The following is a 17,626-nucleotide window of genomic DNA, read 5'->3' on the forward strand; positions in this document are numbered from 1 at the left end:
CTGGTCTGAACAGCTCTTGAGGATGGGAATAGAATAAATCTTTATGTTTTAACCTAGGACATAATCCACCCCTTATCCTATTGCCATCTATACCCAAAACAATACTCTGTTACAGTTATACATATCTATAATGTAAAATGAAACTTTATACACAGTTCTCACTTAAATATAGGTCTCCTGGTGGTATACAAGAGGTTTCCCCATCCTTCTGCATTACCCACCAAGTGGAACCAGGTTCTTGAGAAAAAACCTTGCTGCCCCACTTTGGGTGCCAAAATTATGTTCTGGTTTGAAAGCAAAACCAGTGAGAGACTCCAAGTCAGAAATACAATTTATTAGGAAAAGGGAAAAAACCCAAAAATACATGCAATAGTACAAAATGAAACCACTGACAGAGTCAGAATAAAACCGGACACCCTGCTAGTTAGGGTGGTGGTGGCAGTCCAGATGAAATGGTCTTGTTGAAGTGGTGATTCTGCAGAAAAGATCTGGCAGCTCTTGTCCTCTGGAAACCAGTGGGTAAGGGCTGCCTGTTCTGTCCCAAAACCCAGATTATATCCAGGTGGGGATGCTGAGCTCCTCCCCCCTGGGTGGAGCATCTCCCAATGAGCTGATACCGTTCTGAGTCATGATTGGTCCTTGATTGCCCATCAAACAGAAATGGCTCCTGGAGGGAGTTACCTCTGAGTCATGGGGCAAGGCATTGAGGGGCCCATACAGTAAGGGTGTGATAGCTCTGAATCCACGTGCTTGCCTTCCAGTGGAAGTTAAAAATCCATGAATTCCTCACTTTATTAACCTGTAAAGCAAACCAGACAACCTTGGTTATAGGACCCATGTTTATATGAGGGCGTGTGAATGGGACAAATACAGCCATGGTCACATGCCCCCCAAACCAGGGCAAGCTGGACCACATGGTGACACCTAACAAGGTTTCTATATCAGCACACAAAATTAGATTACTCAAGAACTGTTATCCCCTTTTTGTTTCTATGCCCTCGAGCTTCACGTTGGGCGCCAAAATCTGTCTTGGTTTGGAAAGACAGGAGTCTGCTAAGGAAGGCAGGAGCCTCCCCTGAAACGGAGAATGTAAACCTTCCCCACCCCTCCAAATTGCTATAAATTTGGAATTAAGAGACCCTCAGGCAAAAATATGGGAGCAGGAAATAACAGTTCTTTACTAGGCAAGAAAATAAAAAGATAAAATAAACAATGCAGTGCACTAGAACAACACTGACAGAGTCAGAACACAACCTGACACCCTGTTGGCCAGGTTGTTGGTAGCAGTCCCATTGGAAATGTGGCTGTAGTCCTCCTGGAGCGTCAGGTGTGGTTCTGTTGGAGCAGGGATCCTCTAGAAAGGTGCAGTCTTCCTCTAAGATCCAGTGGAAGGAGAGGCAGCTGCTGTTCCTCTGGAGATGCAGTGGAGAAAGCCATGCTGGTGGTCCAGAACCTCAAGATTATATCCAGGTAGGAATGTTTGGCTCGCCCCTCTGGGCGGAGCATCTCACACTGGGATGCTGTAGTTCTTACCAGTCAGGCAGTGACATTCAATAGCCTGTTATCAACAGATATCTCCCCGGTTGTAGAAGAGATAAGGAAAATTGCCTACTTAACAGAAAACAACTGCCATACAGATGGTAAATAGAATACAATTTGCGTGACAATCCAGGACATTGCCCAAAGCAGGATTTATTGCCACAAGTAGATTTATTGCCCAAAGCAGGATAATTTCACACCAGAACTAAAGCATTGTAAATGTTTGTGGTTCTTGCCTTTAAAACACTGGGAAATGGAAAACTGGAAATGAATCCGTTAGAAAGACCTGTGGGGTGGGTGGGAGCAGCAGGATCAGCTCTGGTGGCAGCTCTCAGCTTTCCTGGGAAGAGGGAAGGGGCCAGATCCAGCTCCATGGATCACTCAGGCAGTGATTCCTGCCAGGATGAGAGAAGGTCATGGTGTCACCCTATCCCTGTCCCCATTCCACAGGGTAGACCTGGCTGGAGTCCATGGAGAGCAGGAGCTACTCCAGGATCCCACGTGATACTACCCGAATCCTGCCACAATCCTGCTCCATCCATCCCACCCAATTCAGAACTGGAATCCTTCCCTGATCTCACGCTATCCATCCTGGACCGATCCTGCTCCATCCATCCCACCTAATCCTGCTCCAGAATCCAGCCCCAGTCCCACTCTACAATTCCCCCTAATCTCACTCTGCATGGACCCCTGCCCTGATCCAGAATCCCTCCCTGATCCCAGTCCATCCATCCTGCCCCAATCCCCCTTTGGAATCTCACCCTGATCCTGCTCCATACCTGTGCTGAAGCTGTTGGTTCCCATGTCCCTTCCTGCAGAAAGAGAAGATCCATGAGATTCCAGCACAGATCACACACTGGGATTAACCCCAGGATCCATCCTGGGATCTGCACAGAGGGGATCTAGAGCTGGATCCACCACTGGAACTCACCAGCTGCCGGGTTGTATCCATTCCTGTCTCTCCTCCCTGTGGAAACAAAGTGGGATCAGCGTTGGTGGCACAGGATTCCCAGAACAGTGCCGGGTGGATCCGTGTCCCTTCCCGACCCCCATCCCGTGTGTTACCAGATTGGAGCTTCCAGACGCCGAATCCGATGAGGACAATGAGGATGAGGATGGCAGTGATGATGGATACAGTGACCACCATGGTGAGATTCCCGCCAGATGTCGGCTCTGGGAAACGCGGGATAGTGAGAAGGGGAAGGGGAATCCCCATTTGGGAATTCCAAATTCCCAATCCCCACATTCCCAGCCTCACCCCAAGTGAAGATCCCGGGCTCCGGCATTCTGGGATGCTCCACCCTGCACCGGTACTGCTCCCGCTCCTCCGGCAGCGCCTCGATCCTGGCCCAGGTGTGGAAGGTGCCGTCGCTGTTGGGAACGATCCCGCCCCACTCCGTCTCCTGATCCAAGGTTTCACCCCCCTTCATCCAGCTGACTGCGATGGTTTTAGGGTAGAATCCATACGCGTGGCAGGACAGGATCAGCGTCCTGTGTTCCTCTTTTCCAGACACATGGACATCAGGGGGCTCTGGAACGGGATAATGGTGATAGACATCATTGGAATGCCATGGGAGTGGGACTGGGGTGAGTTCTACCTATGGAATTCCCACAGGAATGGCATGAGAGTGAGATCTACCCATGGAATTCTCACTGGAGATGAGATCTATTCATAGAATTCCCACAGGAATTACTGTGTTCCCAAGTCCCCTATCCCCAAATCCCAAATCCCCACAGGAATTCTGCTCCCACCTTTGCGCTCCAGCTCCTTCTGCCCGTATTTGATGTATTTCTGGAGCCATTCGGGGCATTCGTGCTTCAAGTAATTCATCCAATACTCAGCCACGGTCCCATCCTGCTCCCAGCGCCTCCTGATGATCTCACCAACGCTGTCGGCCGCCACAAATCTCCTGGACTCCAGGTCAAAGGAGATTAAATCCCGCCCATTGTAGGCATTCCGGTGGGATCCACGGATGCTCCCATTGGACAGGAGGTCACAGCCGGAAACTCGCAACCTTGTGTGGAGACCTGGAGGGATTGTACCCACAGAGACCCATGGAATTGTGTCCCAGCCCCACAGAGCCCCATTCCAGCCCCATGGAGCCCCAGAGTCTGATGGAGACCCACAGAGCCTCATCCCAGCTCCTTGGAGCCCCATGGATGCAAATCCTAACTCCACAGATTCCAACCCAAGCCCACAGGTCCCATCCCAGCTTCACAGATCCCATCCCAGCCCCATGGATGCACATCCCAGCCCCATGGATCACAAGATATCCCATCCCAGCCTAATGGATCCCCATTTCAGCCACTTGGAGCTCTGTGAATCCACATCCGTAACCTATAGATCCGATCCCAGCCCTATGGATGCTCACCCCAGCCCTACAGTTCCCATTTCAACCCTACAGATCCCATCCCAGCCCCATGCATGCACATTCCAGCCCTACAATTCCTATCCTAGCCCCACAGATCCCATCCCAGCCCCATGGGTCCCCATCTCAGCCCTACAGTTTCTATCCCAGCCCCACAGTTCCCATCCCAGCTGCATGGATCCAATCCCAGCCCCACAGATCCCATCCCAGCCCCATGGATTCACATCCCAATCCATGGATCACATGATATCCAATCCTAGCCTAATGGATCCCCATTTCAACCACTTGAACCCCATGAATCCACATCCGACACCTATAGATCCCATCCCATCCCCCCAGTCCCATCCCACCCCCACAGATCCCCCCACTCACCCCCGCTCTGGTTGTATCGCTCCTGCAGTGTCTCCAGGTTCTTGGCATCCATGTGCTGGTTCCTCATACTGTTCCGGGTCTGCCACTCCCAAAATCCTGGCTCGACTCCATCCTTCATCCACAGCGTCAGCGGCTCCAGCCGGCCCTGCTCGCTGTCGTAGCGCACAAAGGGGATCCCATCCATGAACCCCATTTGCATGTACTGGGGGATCCCTGGGCTGGGCTCTGACACCGCCACGTGCAGGTAACGCAGGGAGTGGAGAACTGGGGGGACACGGAGATTTGGGGGGTTGAGGGGATCATGGATCAATGAAAAGGGGAACTGGGAGAGCTGGGAATGGGTTTGAGGATCCTGGGGCCAAGGAAAGGGTGTGCAGGGTGGGAGAGGTGGGATGGACAGGAAAGGGCCTGCAGGGGGTCCTGGTGTCCAGGAATGGGAGCTCAGAAGGGGGAGGGGGTGGTGCAGGGACTGGGAGAGTGGGATGGGGGTTCCAGGGGATCCCTGTGCCCAGGAAAGGGGGTCCAGGGATCCCCAGTCCCAAGGAATGAGGGGTCAAAAGGTGGGAGGACCTGGGAATAGGAGTCTTGGGGATCCTTGATGCAGAGGAAAGGGGAGTTGGGAGCTGAGAAAAGCAGGAATGGGTGTCCAGGGGGTCTCAGGGTCAAGGAAAAGGGGGGACTGGGGAAGGCAGGATGGATGAGAAAGGGGGTGCAGAGGGGGATTGGTACTGGATAAGGGAGTGCAGGGGGGTCCCAGTGCCCAGAAGTGAAAATTCAGGACCCCAAGGAACCCCCCGCCAGCAGGACACACGGGTGAAGAAATGGGGGTGCTGGATTTTGGGCTGTTTAGATGGTCTGGAAAAGCCCGAAGATGGCCTTGGGCCGCCCGCGCTCCAAAGAACGAGAAGGGACTTCAGATCTTTTCTCGGTCTCGGTGTTTATTAAATGCTTATCTAAAAGATTTTCTCTGGGCCTGACAGAGTTCTGCTCAGCAGTCAGCCATGGGCACACACTGAGAGCCCCTGGGGCGGTCGTCTATCTTTATACTTGGAGTTACGTGTACAATATTTATCATTTTTCTCCAATACCCTCTACCCTTATTAACCAGTGTTCCTCTAGTAAGGTCCAATCCCAGAGTGCCAACATCACCACAGAAGATGGAGGCCTAGAGGAAGAAGAAGAAGGAGAAGGGCACGCCCCAATTCCTCCATCTTACTTCTCTAGACCCCCCTGTACAGAAATCTTAAACCCTTTATCTCACACTCCAATTAACTTATCCCTTCACCATTCACCCCAGTGAAATCCTCCTATCCTCATACTGATGTCATCTCCCGTGTGGGATCAAAGTCCAGCCACCAGACATTTCTGGCAACATTCCAGGACTCCCGAGCCCCCCAGGGGTGGTCTTGGTCACTCTGCCCCTCAGCCCTGAGAGGCTGAGATCCCACATCTCCCCCTTCTGTTTGCACCAAAAAGATCTTTTTCGCCATCCGATTCATCGCACGTTTTAAACATGCAAATATGCATGGGACAACAAGTATGAGGACTAGGAGAACTATTAAAACATAGAACCCTATCTTTAAGATTCCTCTCCAAATGGGAGAGATGTCAAAGAATTCTGCCAGTTGATCGATCCATGATCCTGTGATCTCGCCAAGCTTATTTATGCTGTCCTTTATATTTTTGATATTTTCATGAATTGACTTTGAATGATCTGAGAGATTCATGCAGCACATCCCTTCGAACTCTTCACACCCATGTCCATGAGCGAGCAATAGATAATCGATTGCCGCTCTGTTTTGAAGAGTCGCCTGTCTCACACTACTGATGTCTTTTAACATGTCATCCAATGTGACAGACACAGACCACGCATGTTTGCTCAACCAACAACCCATGCGGTCGATCTGTGTCAAGGCCACCCCTGATGCTGTCTGAGGTGAGAAGATTGCTGTAGCAATACTCATTTCTTGTCCCAAGAAAACATTTCATCATTGCAATTTGCCGCATATTGTTGTATTGATCTTTTTTCTCTGTGCCTTTCCTCTCTTAACATGTTCAAATCAGGCGATAGCATTGAAATTTCCCCAATGCTGCATGGACCTCCCGTGGCATTAGCAGGAATGCCGTGCCAAATTCTGTCCCCGCAAATTAAGAACAGACCCCGCGGCAGTTGCACCGGGACTTGGATCGATCCTTTGGTGGTTCTCTTTGTATATTTACACCAAGCTGACGCATTCTTATAAAATTCATGAGTGGGAGTTAAATCGATAGTTTTCGCCTTTGTGACTTTTGGAGCTTCAAACTGCATGCAGAGTCTCATTGTCATGGACCCAAAAATCTCCAATTCCTGAGGTTCTGTAGAAGCCACAGGAAGCAGGTGTGTCCAAGCACACCACTCTTTTATAGGATTTTTAATGACCTGCGAAATGTTAATTGCGGAGTGCCCTGGAACTGGCCATTCGTCCACTGGCAATCCAACCATGCATGCTGAAAACGGTTTACCTGGTCTTGAATGTGTCAGGCAGATACTATCTAAATTCGCTGCCCGAGCTAAAGCCTCCCATACATTTTGCCTTGGTTGACTAACAGGTAAATCTCCCCCACTGCTTACTGCAATGAATGAAAGAACGATGCACATAAGCATCATGAAACCCATTACTTCGCTTTTATGTGAAAACCCCCCAAAGTCCTTAGTTTCTTTTTATCTCTCTTCCGGGTCGTTTTTCGCAGTCTGAGTCTCGACTTCTGTCTGAGTACTCGTCTCTTTGTTTCTTGGATCAGCGTTCTCGTGTTCTCGCGTCCGGAATGGCTTCACGTGCCGCGCCGACACCCACTTCAGACCTCGATCTGTGGAAATACAAGCGAAACCCTTGCCCCAAGTGATTAGTTTGAAAGGACCCTCTATTTGTCCTGTCTCTGGGTTTCTGATCAAAACTAAAGGATTTTCCTTTAGCTTTGCCTGTGTGTTGTTTAGAAAATGTCTCACGATCGGTGGATCAGGTTCCGAGGATGAGCTATTTAGGAAATTCAGCACATACAGTGCCTTATTTAATTTCATGTGAGGTGTTGCCTCTGGCTCACCCCTTCTCTATTTGTCCAGAAGGGATTTTAGGGTGTGATGTGTTCTCTCAATGATCGCCTGACCTGTGGGTGAATGCGGAATACCAAACGTGTGTCTGACACCCCATCTTTTCAGGAATCTGTCAAGCACCCTGCCTGTATACGTTGGACCATTATCTGTTTTTATCTCCTGAGGCACACCTAATGCTGCAAATGCCTGCAGAAAATGTCGGCAAGCATGGTCTGCTGTTTCCCCAGCATGTGCTGAAGCAAAGACTGCACCTGAGAATGTATCTACAGAAACATGAACATTTTTGAGCCTCCCAAAAGATGGGTATTTTGTGACATCAGCTTGCCACAACTGAAGACTTTGCAGCCCCCGCGGATTGATGGCCCCGGTAGAAGAAGGTGGCTGCACAAGCTGACAGTCTGGACAAGCACTAATGATCTCCCTCGCCTGACTCATTGTGAGACGAAAGGACTCCATTAGCGCTTGCGCATTCTGATGAAAGAACGCATGACTTAACCTTGCCTGCTCAAAAATGTCTGGCAGTGTTTGCAAAATGGGCATTGTCAACCTGTCCGCCCGAGCATTCCCTTCCGCTAAAAACCCCGGAAGTGTTGTGTGCGCTCTAATGTGTGTGATAAAATACTCTCTTTCCCTGCTCTCTAGCAGTGTTTTCAAGCTTGTCAGGTATGAGTATAAAACCTCATTACTGACTTCTTTCAAGAGCGAACCCTCCAATCTCTTGACCACACCCGCAACATATGCGGAATCTGTCACCAGATTGAGAGGCTGTTTGAACAACTGAAATGCTCGGACAACGGCTGCCAACTCCACAATTTGTGGAGAGCCCTGAACCATCCTCATGTCTGATTCCCAATCCCCTGTCGTTGAGTCTCTCCAAGTGATCACTGACTTGTGTGTCTTCCCTGAGCCATCCGTGAACACTGTGATCCCATCCAAAGGTTCTTCACTTATTCGTGGTTTTGCTCTATAGCATATTTGCGATTGCAGTATTCTATGCTGTGGAAAGTGGATTGTGCAAGCTCCTGGGAAAGCTAACAACGCGATTAACAGGTCTTTCGATTGTTGCATTGCCCACTCGAAGTAGTCTCGTTTCAGAGGTAATCTGATGACTGAGAATTCTCTTCCTGCCATTGTCAGCAGCCTCGTTCTCGCCTTTATGATGATTTGTGCTGCCATCTCCAAATCTGTGAGAATCATTTTCGCGGGCCTGTGCGGTAGGAAAATCCACTCTATGATTATCAAAGAGTCCTTTTGTGATTCATCCCATTGGAAGATCAAACCATGGAACTGTGTTTTCTTCCCCAGCACTGCCAACTGAAAAGGCAACGATGGAACAAATCGATGTGCCTGCCTTTTCTGTATCGCGTTCGTGATTTTCTCCAACTCTTTTCTCGCTTCTGGCGTGAGTGTCCTGGGAGAACGAATGTCTGTGTCTCCTCTCAAGAGATCAAGCAGCGCTGGAATGTCGCTGTTTGTGATTCCCAAAACTGGTCTCATCCAGTTGATTTCTCCCAAAAGCTGTTGCAAATCATGCAAATTGTTGACCTTTGTGCTGATCTCCACTTTTTGAGGCTTTATTGTTTTCTCTGAAATTTTCCACCCTAGATATTTCCAAGGTGCAACCTCTTGAATCTTTGAAATGCTGATTTCCAGACCTGCCTTTTGCACCTCTGCGATCACACAGTCACGAGCTTCTTGCAGCTCCTGTCGTGTTGATGCTGCAATGAGCAAATCATCCATGTAATGAATGATCTTTGCCTTCGGAAATTTCTTTCGTGCTGTTGCCAAAGCTCGTGCCACGTACCATTGACAGATCGTCGGGGAATTTTTTAGACCTTGTGGAAGAACAACCCAATGGTGCCGCTGCAGAGGCGTTTCCCTGTTGATACTCGGAACTGAAAAGGCAAATCTCGGAGCATCATCTGGATGGAGTGGGATACTGAAAAAACAATCCTTGAGGTCAATGACCACAAGCTGCCAATCTCTGGGAATCATTGAGACAGATGGAAGTCCCAACTGAAGTGGCCCCATGTCTTCTATGACTTCGTTGATCTTATTTTGGCCTTCTTACCGAATCTGTCGTCAGAGTGGTCTGAAAGCCCTCAGTCTCCGTCCAGCAGGTCATGAGAGATGGATCCAGAGGCGCCTTTCTGGTCCCAGTCCAGGTCGCTCTGCTACGAACTGTCTTCGGCAGAAGCTGAGAGATGGAATTCTCAGTGACTGCTGATTTTTGCAGATTCTCCTGGCCGGTTTTTTTTTTTTTTTTTCTTCTTTCTTTCTTCAGGCTTCTCTCCTCAGGAGTTATCAGTGCTGTCCTCTTGGCTCTTCAGCTCTTCAGGGCTTTTCCCCCCCCCGAAAGGTTTGGTGGGAGATAGCCCACGCAGCGGACGCCACTTGCCGGATTTTGGGCTGTTTAGATGGTCTGGAAAAGCCCGAAGATGGCCTTGGGCCGCCTGCACTCCAAAGGACGAGAAGGGACTTCAGATTTGTTCTCGGTCTCGGTGTTTATTAAATGCTTATCTAAAAGATTTTCTCTGGGCCTGACAGAGTTCTGCTCAGCAGTCAGCCATGGGCACACACTGAGAGCCCCTGGGGCGGTCGTCTATCTTTATACTTGGAGTTACGTGTACAATATTTATCATTTTTCTCCAATACCCTCTACCCTTATTAACCAGTGTTCCTCTAGTAAGGTCCAATCCCAGAGTGCCAACATCACCACAGAAGATGGAGGCCTAGAGGAAGAAGAAGAAGGAGAAGGGCACGCCCCAATTCCTCCATCTTACTTCTCTAGACCCCCCTGTACAGAAATCTTAAACCCTTTATCTCACACTCCAATTAACTTATCCCTTCACCATTCACCCCAGTGAAATCCTCCTATCCTCATACTGATGTCATCTCCCATGTGGGATCAAAGTCCAGCCACCAGACATTTCTGGCAACATTCCAGGACTCCCGAGCCCCCCAGGGGTGGTCTTGGTCACTCTGCCCCTCAGCCCAGAGAGGCTGAGATCCCACATGGTGGGACGCAGAGATTGGGGGGTCTGGGAGCGTCCAAGGGTCGGGAAGCGGAACCGGGAGAGCCGGGAAGGGTCCAAGGTCCAATGAAGGGACTGGGAGAGGCGGGATGGGGGATCTAGGGGTCCCCGGTGCCCACCAAAGGGGGTCCAGGGGTCCCCGGTGTTGAGGGCAGTGGGGTCTGGGAGCTGGGAAAGGCAGGAATGGGGGTTCAGGGGTCCCTGGGTCACGGAAAGGGGGATCTGAGGCTGGGAGAGGCGGGCGGATCCCGGGGACGCAGCTCGGGAGACGGAAAAATGAGACGGGGAAAAGGGGAATTCCAGGGAATTCATCTGGATCCCACTGGATCCTCGCTGAGACCCCCTGGGACCCCTAGGACCCTCTGGGATCCCTGAAACCCCTTCCAGGAAGCACCGGGAATAGAGAACTGGGAGGACGCAGAGATTCGAGAGATCTGGGGGTGCAAAAGCCGAGGAAAAGGGCGGGTCTGGGGTCTGAGAAGGCCGGGATGGCCGGGAATGGGGGTGCAGGGGGTCCCGGAGCACTGATGGGGGTGCGGGGAGATCCCAGTCCCGGGTCAGGGGTGCAGGGGGGTCCTTGCACCTGGACATGGAGATTCAGGGATGTCTCAGTGCCCAGGAATGGGGGTTCAGGGGGGTTCCCCCGTCGTTATTCGGGGTTCAAAGGGATCCTGATCCAAAGGAATGGGAGATGCGGTGGGTCCGTGGGCCAGATAAGGGGGTGCAGGGGGATTTCCCCGCCCAGGAATGGAAGTTCAGGTGATTCTTTTCCCAGAATTCGGGGTTCAGGTGGGTCTCAGAAAAAGGAGTTTCACGGGGTTCCGGTGCTGGGGAAGGGGGCACAGAGGGGTCCCCGTGCCCAGAAATGGGCGCTCAAGGGGTGCCCGTGCTCAGGAATGGGGGCTCAGTAGATTCTGATGCCCGAGAATGGGGGTTCAGGAGGGTTTCCCTGCCCAGGAATGGGGTTCAGGGCAGTCCCGGTGCCAGATGAGGTGGTACAGGGGGGTCCCGGTTTGGGGGAGGGGATAGAGGACCCAAAATGGGGCTATGGGGGGTTCCCGCGCCCGGTAATAGAAGTTAAGGAGGGTCCCGGTGCCCGGAAATGGAAGTTCAGGGAGTTCCCGGTTTCAGGGTTCCCACTCACCTTTGATCGCGCCCCCCGGGTCCCCCAGGAGCCCCAGGAGCCCCCAGAGCAGCCCCAGACCCAGCGCTGGAGCCATGGCGCTGCTCGGCTGCGGCCCCGCCCCAGCCATGGCCAGGCTCCCTGAGCCGCATCCGGCCCCGCCATTGGCCCCGCTTTTTACTGCTCGCCAATGGCAGCCCGATCTGTCAGTGACGTCACCGGTCACCGGGCAGATCCCGGTCTCGCAGGTTGGGACGCGGAAGCGAAAGGGACCGATGGAGGGCGGGGCGGGGACGGGGGAATTGCAGAGAATCCCTCTGGAACCCTCTGGATCCCCGCTGCGACCGCCCTGGAGCCTTCTGAGAACCACCTGGGAACCCCTGGGAACCCCTTAAGGAAGCGCCTGGAGGGGAGAACTGGGGGGATCCGGAAATTTGGGACATCTGGGGGTGCAAAGGTGAAGGAAAAGGGCGGGTCTGGGGTCTGGGAAGGGCGAGAGGGCCTGGCAGGGGTGTAGGGGGTCCCAGAACACGTGAAGGGGGTCCAGGAGGGGTCCCAGTCCCGGATAAGGGGCTGCAGGGGGGTCCCCCTGCCCAGGAACGGAGGTTCGGGGGGTCCTTGTGCCCAGGAATGGGGGGTGAGGGCGATGGGGGTTCCAGGGGGTCCCTGTGCCCAGGAGGGTGCACGGGCCCCCGGTGTTGAGGAAGGTGATGGGTGGGGGCTGGGGAAGGCAGGAGGGGGGGGTCCAGGAAAAGGGGGTGCGGGGGGGCATTGGGGCTGGATAACGGGGTGCAGGGGCATCCCCGGGCTGGATGAGGGGAAGCAGGGGGATCCCGGTGATGGATAAGGGGGTGCAGTGGGGCCCTGTGCTGGATAAGTGTTTCATTCTTGTTGTTATACATATTTCTCAAGTCCCATACTGTAACAAGCTGTTTTCTCTGCAGCACAGTTCTTCATGTGTCTTCTCAGGGGCTCCTCCTGGGCTCTCGACCCACCCCTTTTATCCTAGCTGTCTTTACGAGCCACAGCTGCTGCCCAACCAAGGACTTCGCAGCTGTGACTCATTTAGAATAGCTAGGACCCACTTATCTAATACATAGGACTCTCTCTAATACATTTCAGTTGTTGTATTCTTATTGCTGTTATAACAATATATATATTCAGGCCCCCACAGATAAGGGGGTGCAGGGGGGTCCCTGTGCCTGAGAATGGAGGCTTTGGGAAGGTTCCAGTCCTGGATGTGGGGGTGAACAGGGGTCCTGGTGTTGAATAAGGGCATGCAATGGGGTCCTGGTACCCTGGAATGGGGGTTCAGGGGGAGTCGCTTCCTGGGAATCAGGGTTTGGGGGGGTCCCGGTGCTAGATAAGGGCCTGGCTGGATCCAGTGCAGGGGGTCCTCGTTCACTGGAATGGGGGACTCAGGGGGGTCCTGATCCTGTTCAGGGTGTGAAAAACAAAATTAAAAGTTTAATAATAATAGTAAGAGTAAGAGTAAGAGTAATAGTAATAGTAATAGTAGTAATAATAATAATAACAATAACAATAGCAATAATAATAATAATACAGAAAAGGACGATATTTCCCCCCCTCCCGTGCGCTGGAGTGCTCTTGGCCAACAGCCAAAGAACACAGGGGTGTACACAGACAATGTTATCTTTATACTGTTACACTGCTGAGATATATGCACATTCATGTGTTTCATGCTTTATTCAAAAATTCTTGTGAACTTTCTGATGTTTTGGGAAGTTCTTTCTTTGACTTCTTCACACTCCAGCTTATCTACACAACATCCTGTGCGTCAGGTCAATATATTTTATTTATTTTTGTGTCTCCATCCTGCTGTTTCACATCCTCTGATAAGGATTCAGTATGGCCTCCCTAATTTTAACATGGTATTGTCTAATTGTCCTCTGGTGCTCTGCTTTGTGTCACGGTTATCTTATTACTTGGACAGGCTGGTCAGTGGATGGCCTTACACTGTTTTTAGTTACACAAAAGCCTTTTTTCACATCTTATGTTTTGCTAAGTCCTATTGAATCATGATTTTAAAGGGTTAGGATTTTAGCTGAGTGTTAGAACCAATTCATATTGAAGTTAGATACACCAATGTTAGGTTAATGATTATTGGATGCTTAAGCTAAAGTTAATTGTTATATTATGAGCTCATTTGTAGAAAGAAGTTAGGAACATATTGAAACCAGCAGAACAATGCCCAGCACCTGGACTCTGTGTCAATCCATCACAAAGCAGGGGGCCTTGGATTGTGCCAGAGGGTCACAGAGACCTGACCAAGACCTTCCTGACTTCATCCCTGGGACCACTGACCCAATTTGGGACCACTGACCCAATTCAAGAGAAGAATTGCACACGCGTGAAGGACTAATAACCTCATTTTAATACAACGCGGGGATGGGAGGTGCTGGGGTTATGTATATGTATTATTTTGGCAAATAAATAGAAGGCAAAAATCCTTGTGTGGTGCGGTCACGCATTTTGAGAATGATTCCCCCGTGCTGCCCACCGGTATAATAAACATACAACTTTCTAACTTTTGACTAGTTACAGAGTCTTTGTCCATGATCTTCAGTTTTAATGATTCAGTTAGCAAGCCAGCCAGAAGGAGACTCTGCTGGGCTGTGAGACCAGCTCAGGTCATGGACCCCCTTGGTGCAACCTGTGGAGAAATGGCTACATGACAGAGGTCACATAGACATTCGCTTGTTAGCCGACCAGGAGCTGGGAAAGTACCAAACACAGCTAGTTGGAGTTTTTGCACCTGCAAGATAGCGTGTCCTTGGGCCTAGCTGGGTATGATAACGAGTGGACAGAGAGACGTGGGAAATAGAGAATGTAGGCCCAAAGGAATGAGGAAGAGTTGATGGTATAGTTTAACCAATAGTTCGCTTGGCTTACAGAATATTCATAAGCTTATTACTTGCTGTATAAGTGTCTGATGCTCTCTTCAATAAATGGAACTTGCTGTTGACTCATATTGAGCCCCGAGTTTTCCCTGCACCTGACAAATGGCTCATCCCCGACAAAGGCCGCATTCTGCAACAGCACCCCCAGGTTATTCCTGGAAGAGTGGGCTCTGCTGCACAGACTGTTCATCCAGCAGCAGACAAGGAGCCCTGAGTACTAAAACTCCAGACAAAATGGTATGTTTAAAAATAAAACAGTTTTAAACAGTGACCGGTAAGGCGTGGTCAGGAGAGGCCCTTTGGTAAGTCGTGGGAGATGTCCCACGTGCAATTTGTGCCTCTGTAGTGTGCTTGCAAGCTGAAGTTGCAGTTGAAATCTGGTTGCCAGCAGAAAGAGTTGTTGAACTGTTGTACTGAGCTCGGGCTTTTGGTGCTGCCATTTGTTTCAGCATAGAGAGCTCAGTTTGCCACCAACTGGGGCTAGCAGTCGTAAGGGCAAATGCTGGTCTAAGGTTGTTATAACTGAGTTGGTGTGTGTGGAAAGAAATACCCCTTTCACAGTGAGTTTGTGTGTGTGAACTTTCTAGTTTTGGGGAGCAGCATTCGCTGTGACACCTGGTGTTTGAGTATAACCAGTCTTTTGTAAGGCTTTGTGTTCAGTGTTAACCAATCCTTTGCCTGTGGGACCTGGGAGGCGAGGATCAAACGCTGTAGCACAATGCCTTTGTGGTCCCTCTCCTTGTGGAGTTTGCAAAGATGCAACTTTGGATTCATCTGGTGTAGTGTGAGATTTTGCTGACTATTGTGTAAAAGTTACAATTGTAACAAACTGGTAATTTTTGTTTTGTGTCATCTGTGTTAAGCTGCGTATTAAGCTTGAGCCTGAGTCAAAAGGGTTAAGCCATCCTTTTATAGGGTTTTAACTGTAACTGGTGTTTGTGGGCTGTCAGAGCTGAAATAGAGACAACTTGTTATAAGTTGATTCCCAAGACTTGAGGTACAGGAGAGCTGTGTGGGTTTTTCCCCTGCATTGTGGTAATTTGATTCTTGGGACTGTATAATTCTGTATGTGAGATTTTAAGATTTTGTTTGCAACAAGTGCAGCATTTTATGTGGAAAAACTAGTGTCGTGATTTATGTGCATTAAAGCAAATTAAAAGAATTCCAGGAAATCCCCCCCCCCCGCCCCCATTTGTGGTGTTTGTGGGCATACCAGATTTTTTGCTGTAACAGGGACAGCCTTTTTATTTATTTTATTTGTGGTTAGACAGATTAAAGGAATCCCTTTACCTTGGCAGTGTGAAAAGTGCATATCATATGTCTCTATGCAGATATAAAATACTATATGTATTTTCTTGTAGTGATTAGTAGGGCAGTATCAACATTTTAACAGTATGGTAAATGTAGTTTTCTAGTTAAAACAGGAACTATGTATGTGGGATGCTTTTTTAAGAAAGGAATGAGGTACTTTCACAAGATAGCAGCCACAGGACACCTAAATCTTTCAGAGAAAGAGAATTTACTGCTCTGTTATCAGAAGAAACGAACTTCTTCCCGCCTTGCTCAGCCATGAAGACGCCGTTAAGGATTAGGAGGAAGAAGTTGACACTGACCAGACAGAATCCGTTGTTTGAATGGAATTTATGCATCATGCATGAAGTGTATGAATATGCAACAGGCTATTGCTTTTAAGGGTTAATCCTCTGTTAACAGGTGTCCTTTTTCGGGCTTATTTTGCCCAGAAAAGGTACCCCGTCCTCTGTAACTTACTTCTTATTGTCTCATATTGTCCTACTTTAATTGTTCAAATTTTTATTACTCTAATTATATTACTATTTTTATGACAATTTTATTACTATTAAACTTTATTTTTTTAAAGTGATGGGCGTTTTTCACAATGGAGGCATGGGAGGAAAAGTGGATTTAAAGGTCTTCACTTACTTCTCATTATCCTGCTCTGAGTTTTTGGAGTTTTCTGTCAGAAATCGCTCCCTTCCCCACTCATCCACAGAGCTTTGGGCAGTTTTCCTATTCTTGCAGTAAATTAAAGCGGTGCACTAATGCGCCTAAATAGGGGTAGGAAAACTTAGGGCTTTCCTCGGAGCCGGAGCCACCGCAGCCGCAGTGCCGGGAAAGCCGTGACGGGAGGTGCGGAGAAGTTTGTTTGTATTTTCAGCTCAATCCCCCTCGGGCCCGGGCCCGTTCCAGGGCTGTTCCTCAGCTCCGGCTCTGCCCTCACGCAGCCCGGGGGGCCCTGAGAGCGCGGGGAGGGGCTGTGCCGTGTGCAGAGCCCGCCCCTGGCTGGGATTGGGCGATGGTGCCGTCAGTCGTGGTTGTGGCGCGTTGATTGGTGGGAGCGGGGCGGAGCAGGGTCTCGGTGGCGGGCTGAGGGCGGCCGTGGCTGGGCAGCGGCGCCATTGTCGGAGCGTGTGTGCGGTCCCGTGAGCGGCGGCAGCGGCCGGAGCGCGGTGAGGCGGCGGCGGAGCTCGGAGGTGGCCGCAGCGCGGGTGGGAGCCGCGCTGGGTTGTGCAGGGGCTCGGGGCTGGCTGCGGGCCTCGGGGGCGGCAGGGGGCTCGGGCGGGTTCGTTGTGCCATGTCCGGCCCGTGTTGTCGCTGGCGTGAGGGCGCTGCGGGAGCGGCTGCCCGCGGTCTCCTTGCGGCCGCTGCCTCGGCAGGAGCCGCTGGCGGAGCAGCGCTGGCTCGGCCCGGTTGCTGTGGCTGGGACAGAGGGGGCTGCCCCGTGCCCGGCGCTGTGCGGGGAAATTGCCGTGGCTGGAGGTTTCTGTGCGCAGAGGAGACAGAGGAGTCCTGTAAAAGTGACTTTATTGCTGAGCAGCGGGAGAGGCCGTGGGGCATTTGCCGTGCGCTCTCTGCCATTGTTGTAGTTCGCAGCCTCCTTTTTATCCTCATTTTCCCGGCCTCATCTCCCTCTCCCTTTGTGCACTGGCTGAAGTGCTTGGAAGGTTCAGACCTCCCGATCCGCCAACTGGATGTCCTCGTTATTGTGCACCTCCACTTTTACGGCTCTGTTGAGTCTTTGTTCTTCTGAAAGTTCAGGAATTCAGCGGGACTTTGAGGAGCTTTCTGTGTCAATTTCTAACATTTTCTAAAACTGATGATTTCTCCCATTACTTCCTCACCTACAAGTCCCTTGGCCCTATCTCCTGGCAGACTCA

At 50.7% G+C, this 17,626-nt stretch overlaps 1 protein-coding gene and 1 pseudogene across 1 annotated transcript; both read right to left on the bottom strand.

Moving 5' to 3' along the window:
- The window catches only part of LOC128945560 (uncharacterized), a 1,627,138-nt pseudogene that overhangs the window by 937,845 nt on the left and 671,667 nt on the right, over positions 1-17,626 (bottom strand).
- On the bottom strand, positions 1,735-11,626 carry LOC128945498 (class I histocompatibility antigen, F10 alpha chain-like). Its single transcript, XM_054289267.1, has 8 exons — positions 11,551-11,626; positions 4,281-4,544; positions 3,292-3,567; positions 2,798-3,133; positions 2,605-2,712; positions 2,471-2,506; positions 2,319-2,351; positions 1,735-1,934 (listed from the first exon to the last, which is right to left on the bottom strand). The coding sequence occupies exons 1-8, from the start codon at positions 11,624-11,626 to the stop codon at positions 1,921-1,923; spliced, it is 1,143 nt and encodes a 380-aa protein (XP_054145242.1). The 3' UTR covers positions 1,735-1,920.

This window comes from Melozone crissalis, unplaced genomic scaffold, assembly GCF_028551555.1.
Source record: "Melozone crissalis strain CALT ecotype California unplaced genomic scaffold, PUWL_Pcris_2 ptg000066l_1, whole genome shotgun sequence".
In the NCBI taxonomy this organism is placed as follows: domain Eukaryota; kingdom Metazoa; phylum Chordata; class Aves; order Passeriformes; family Passerellidae; genus Melozone; species Melozone crissalis.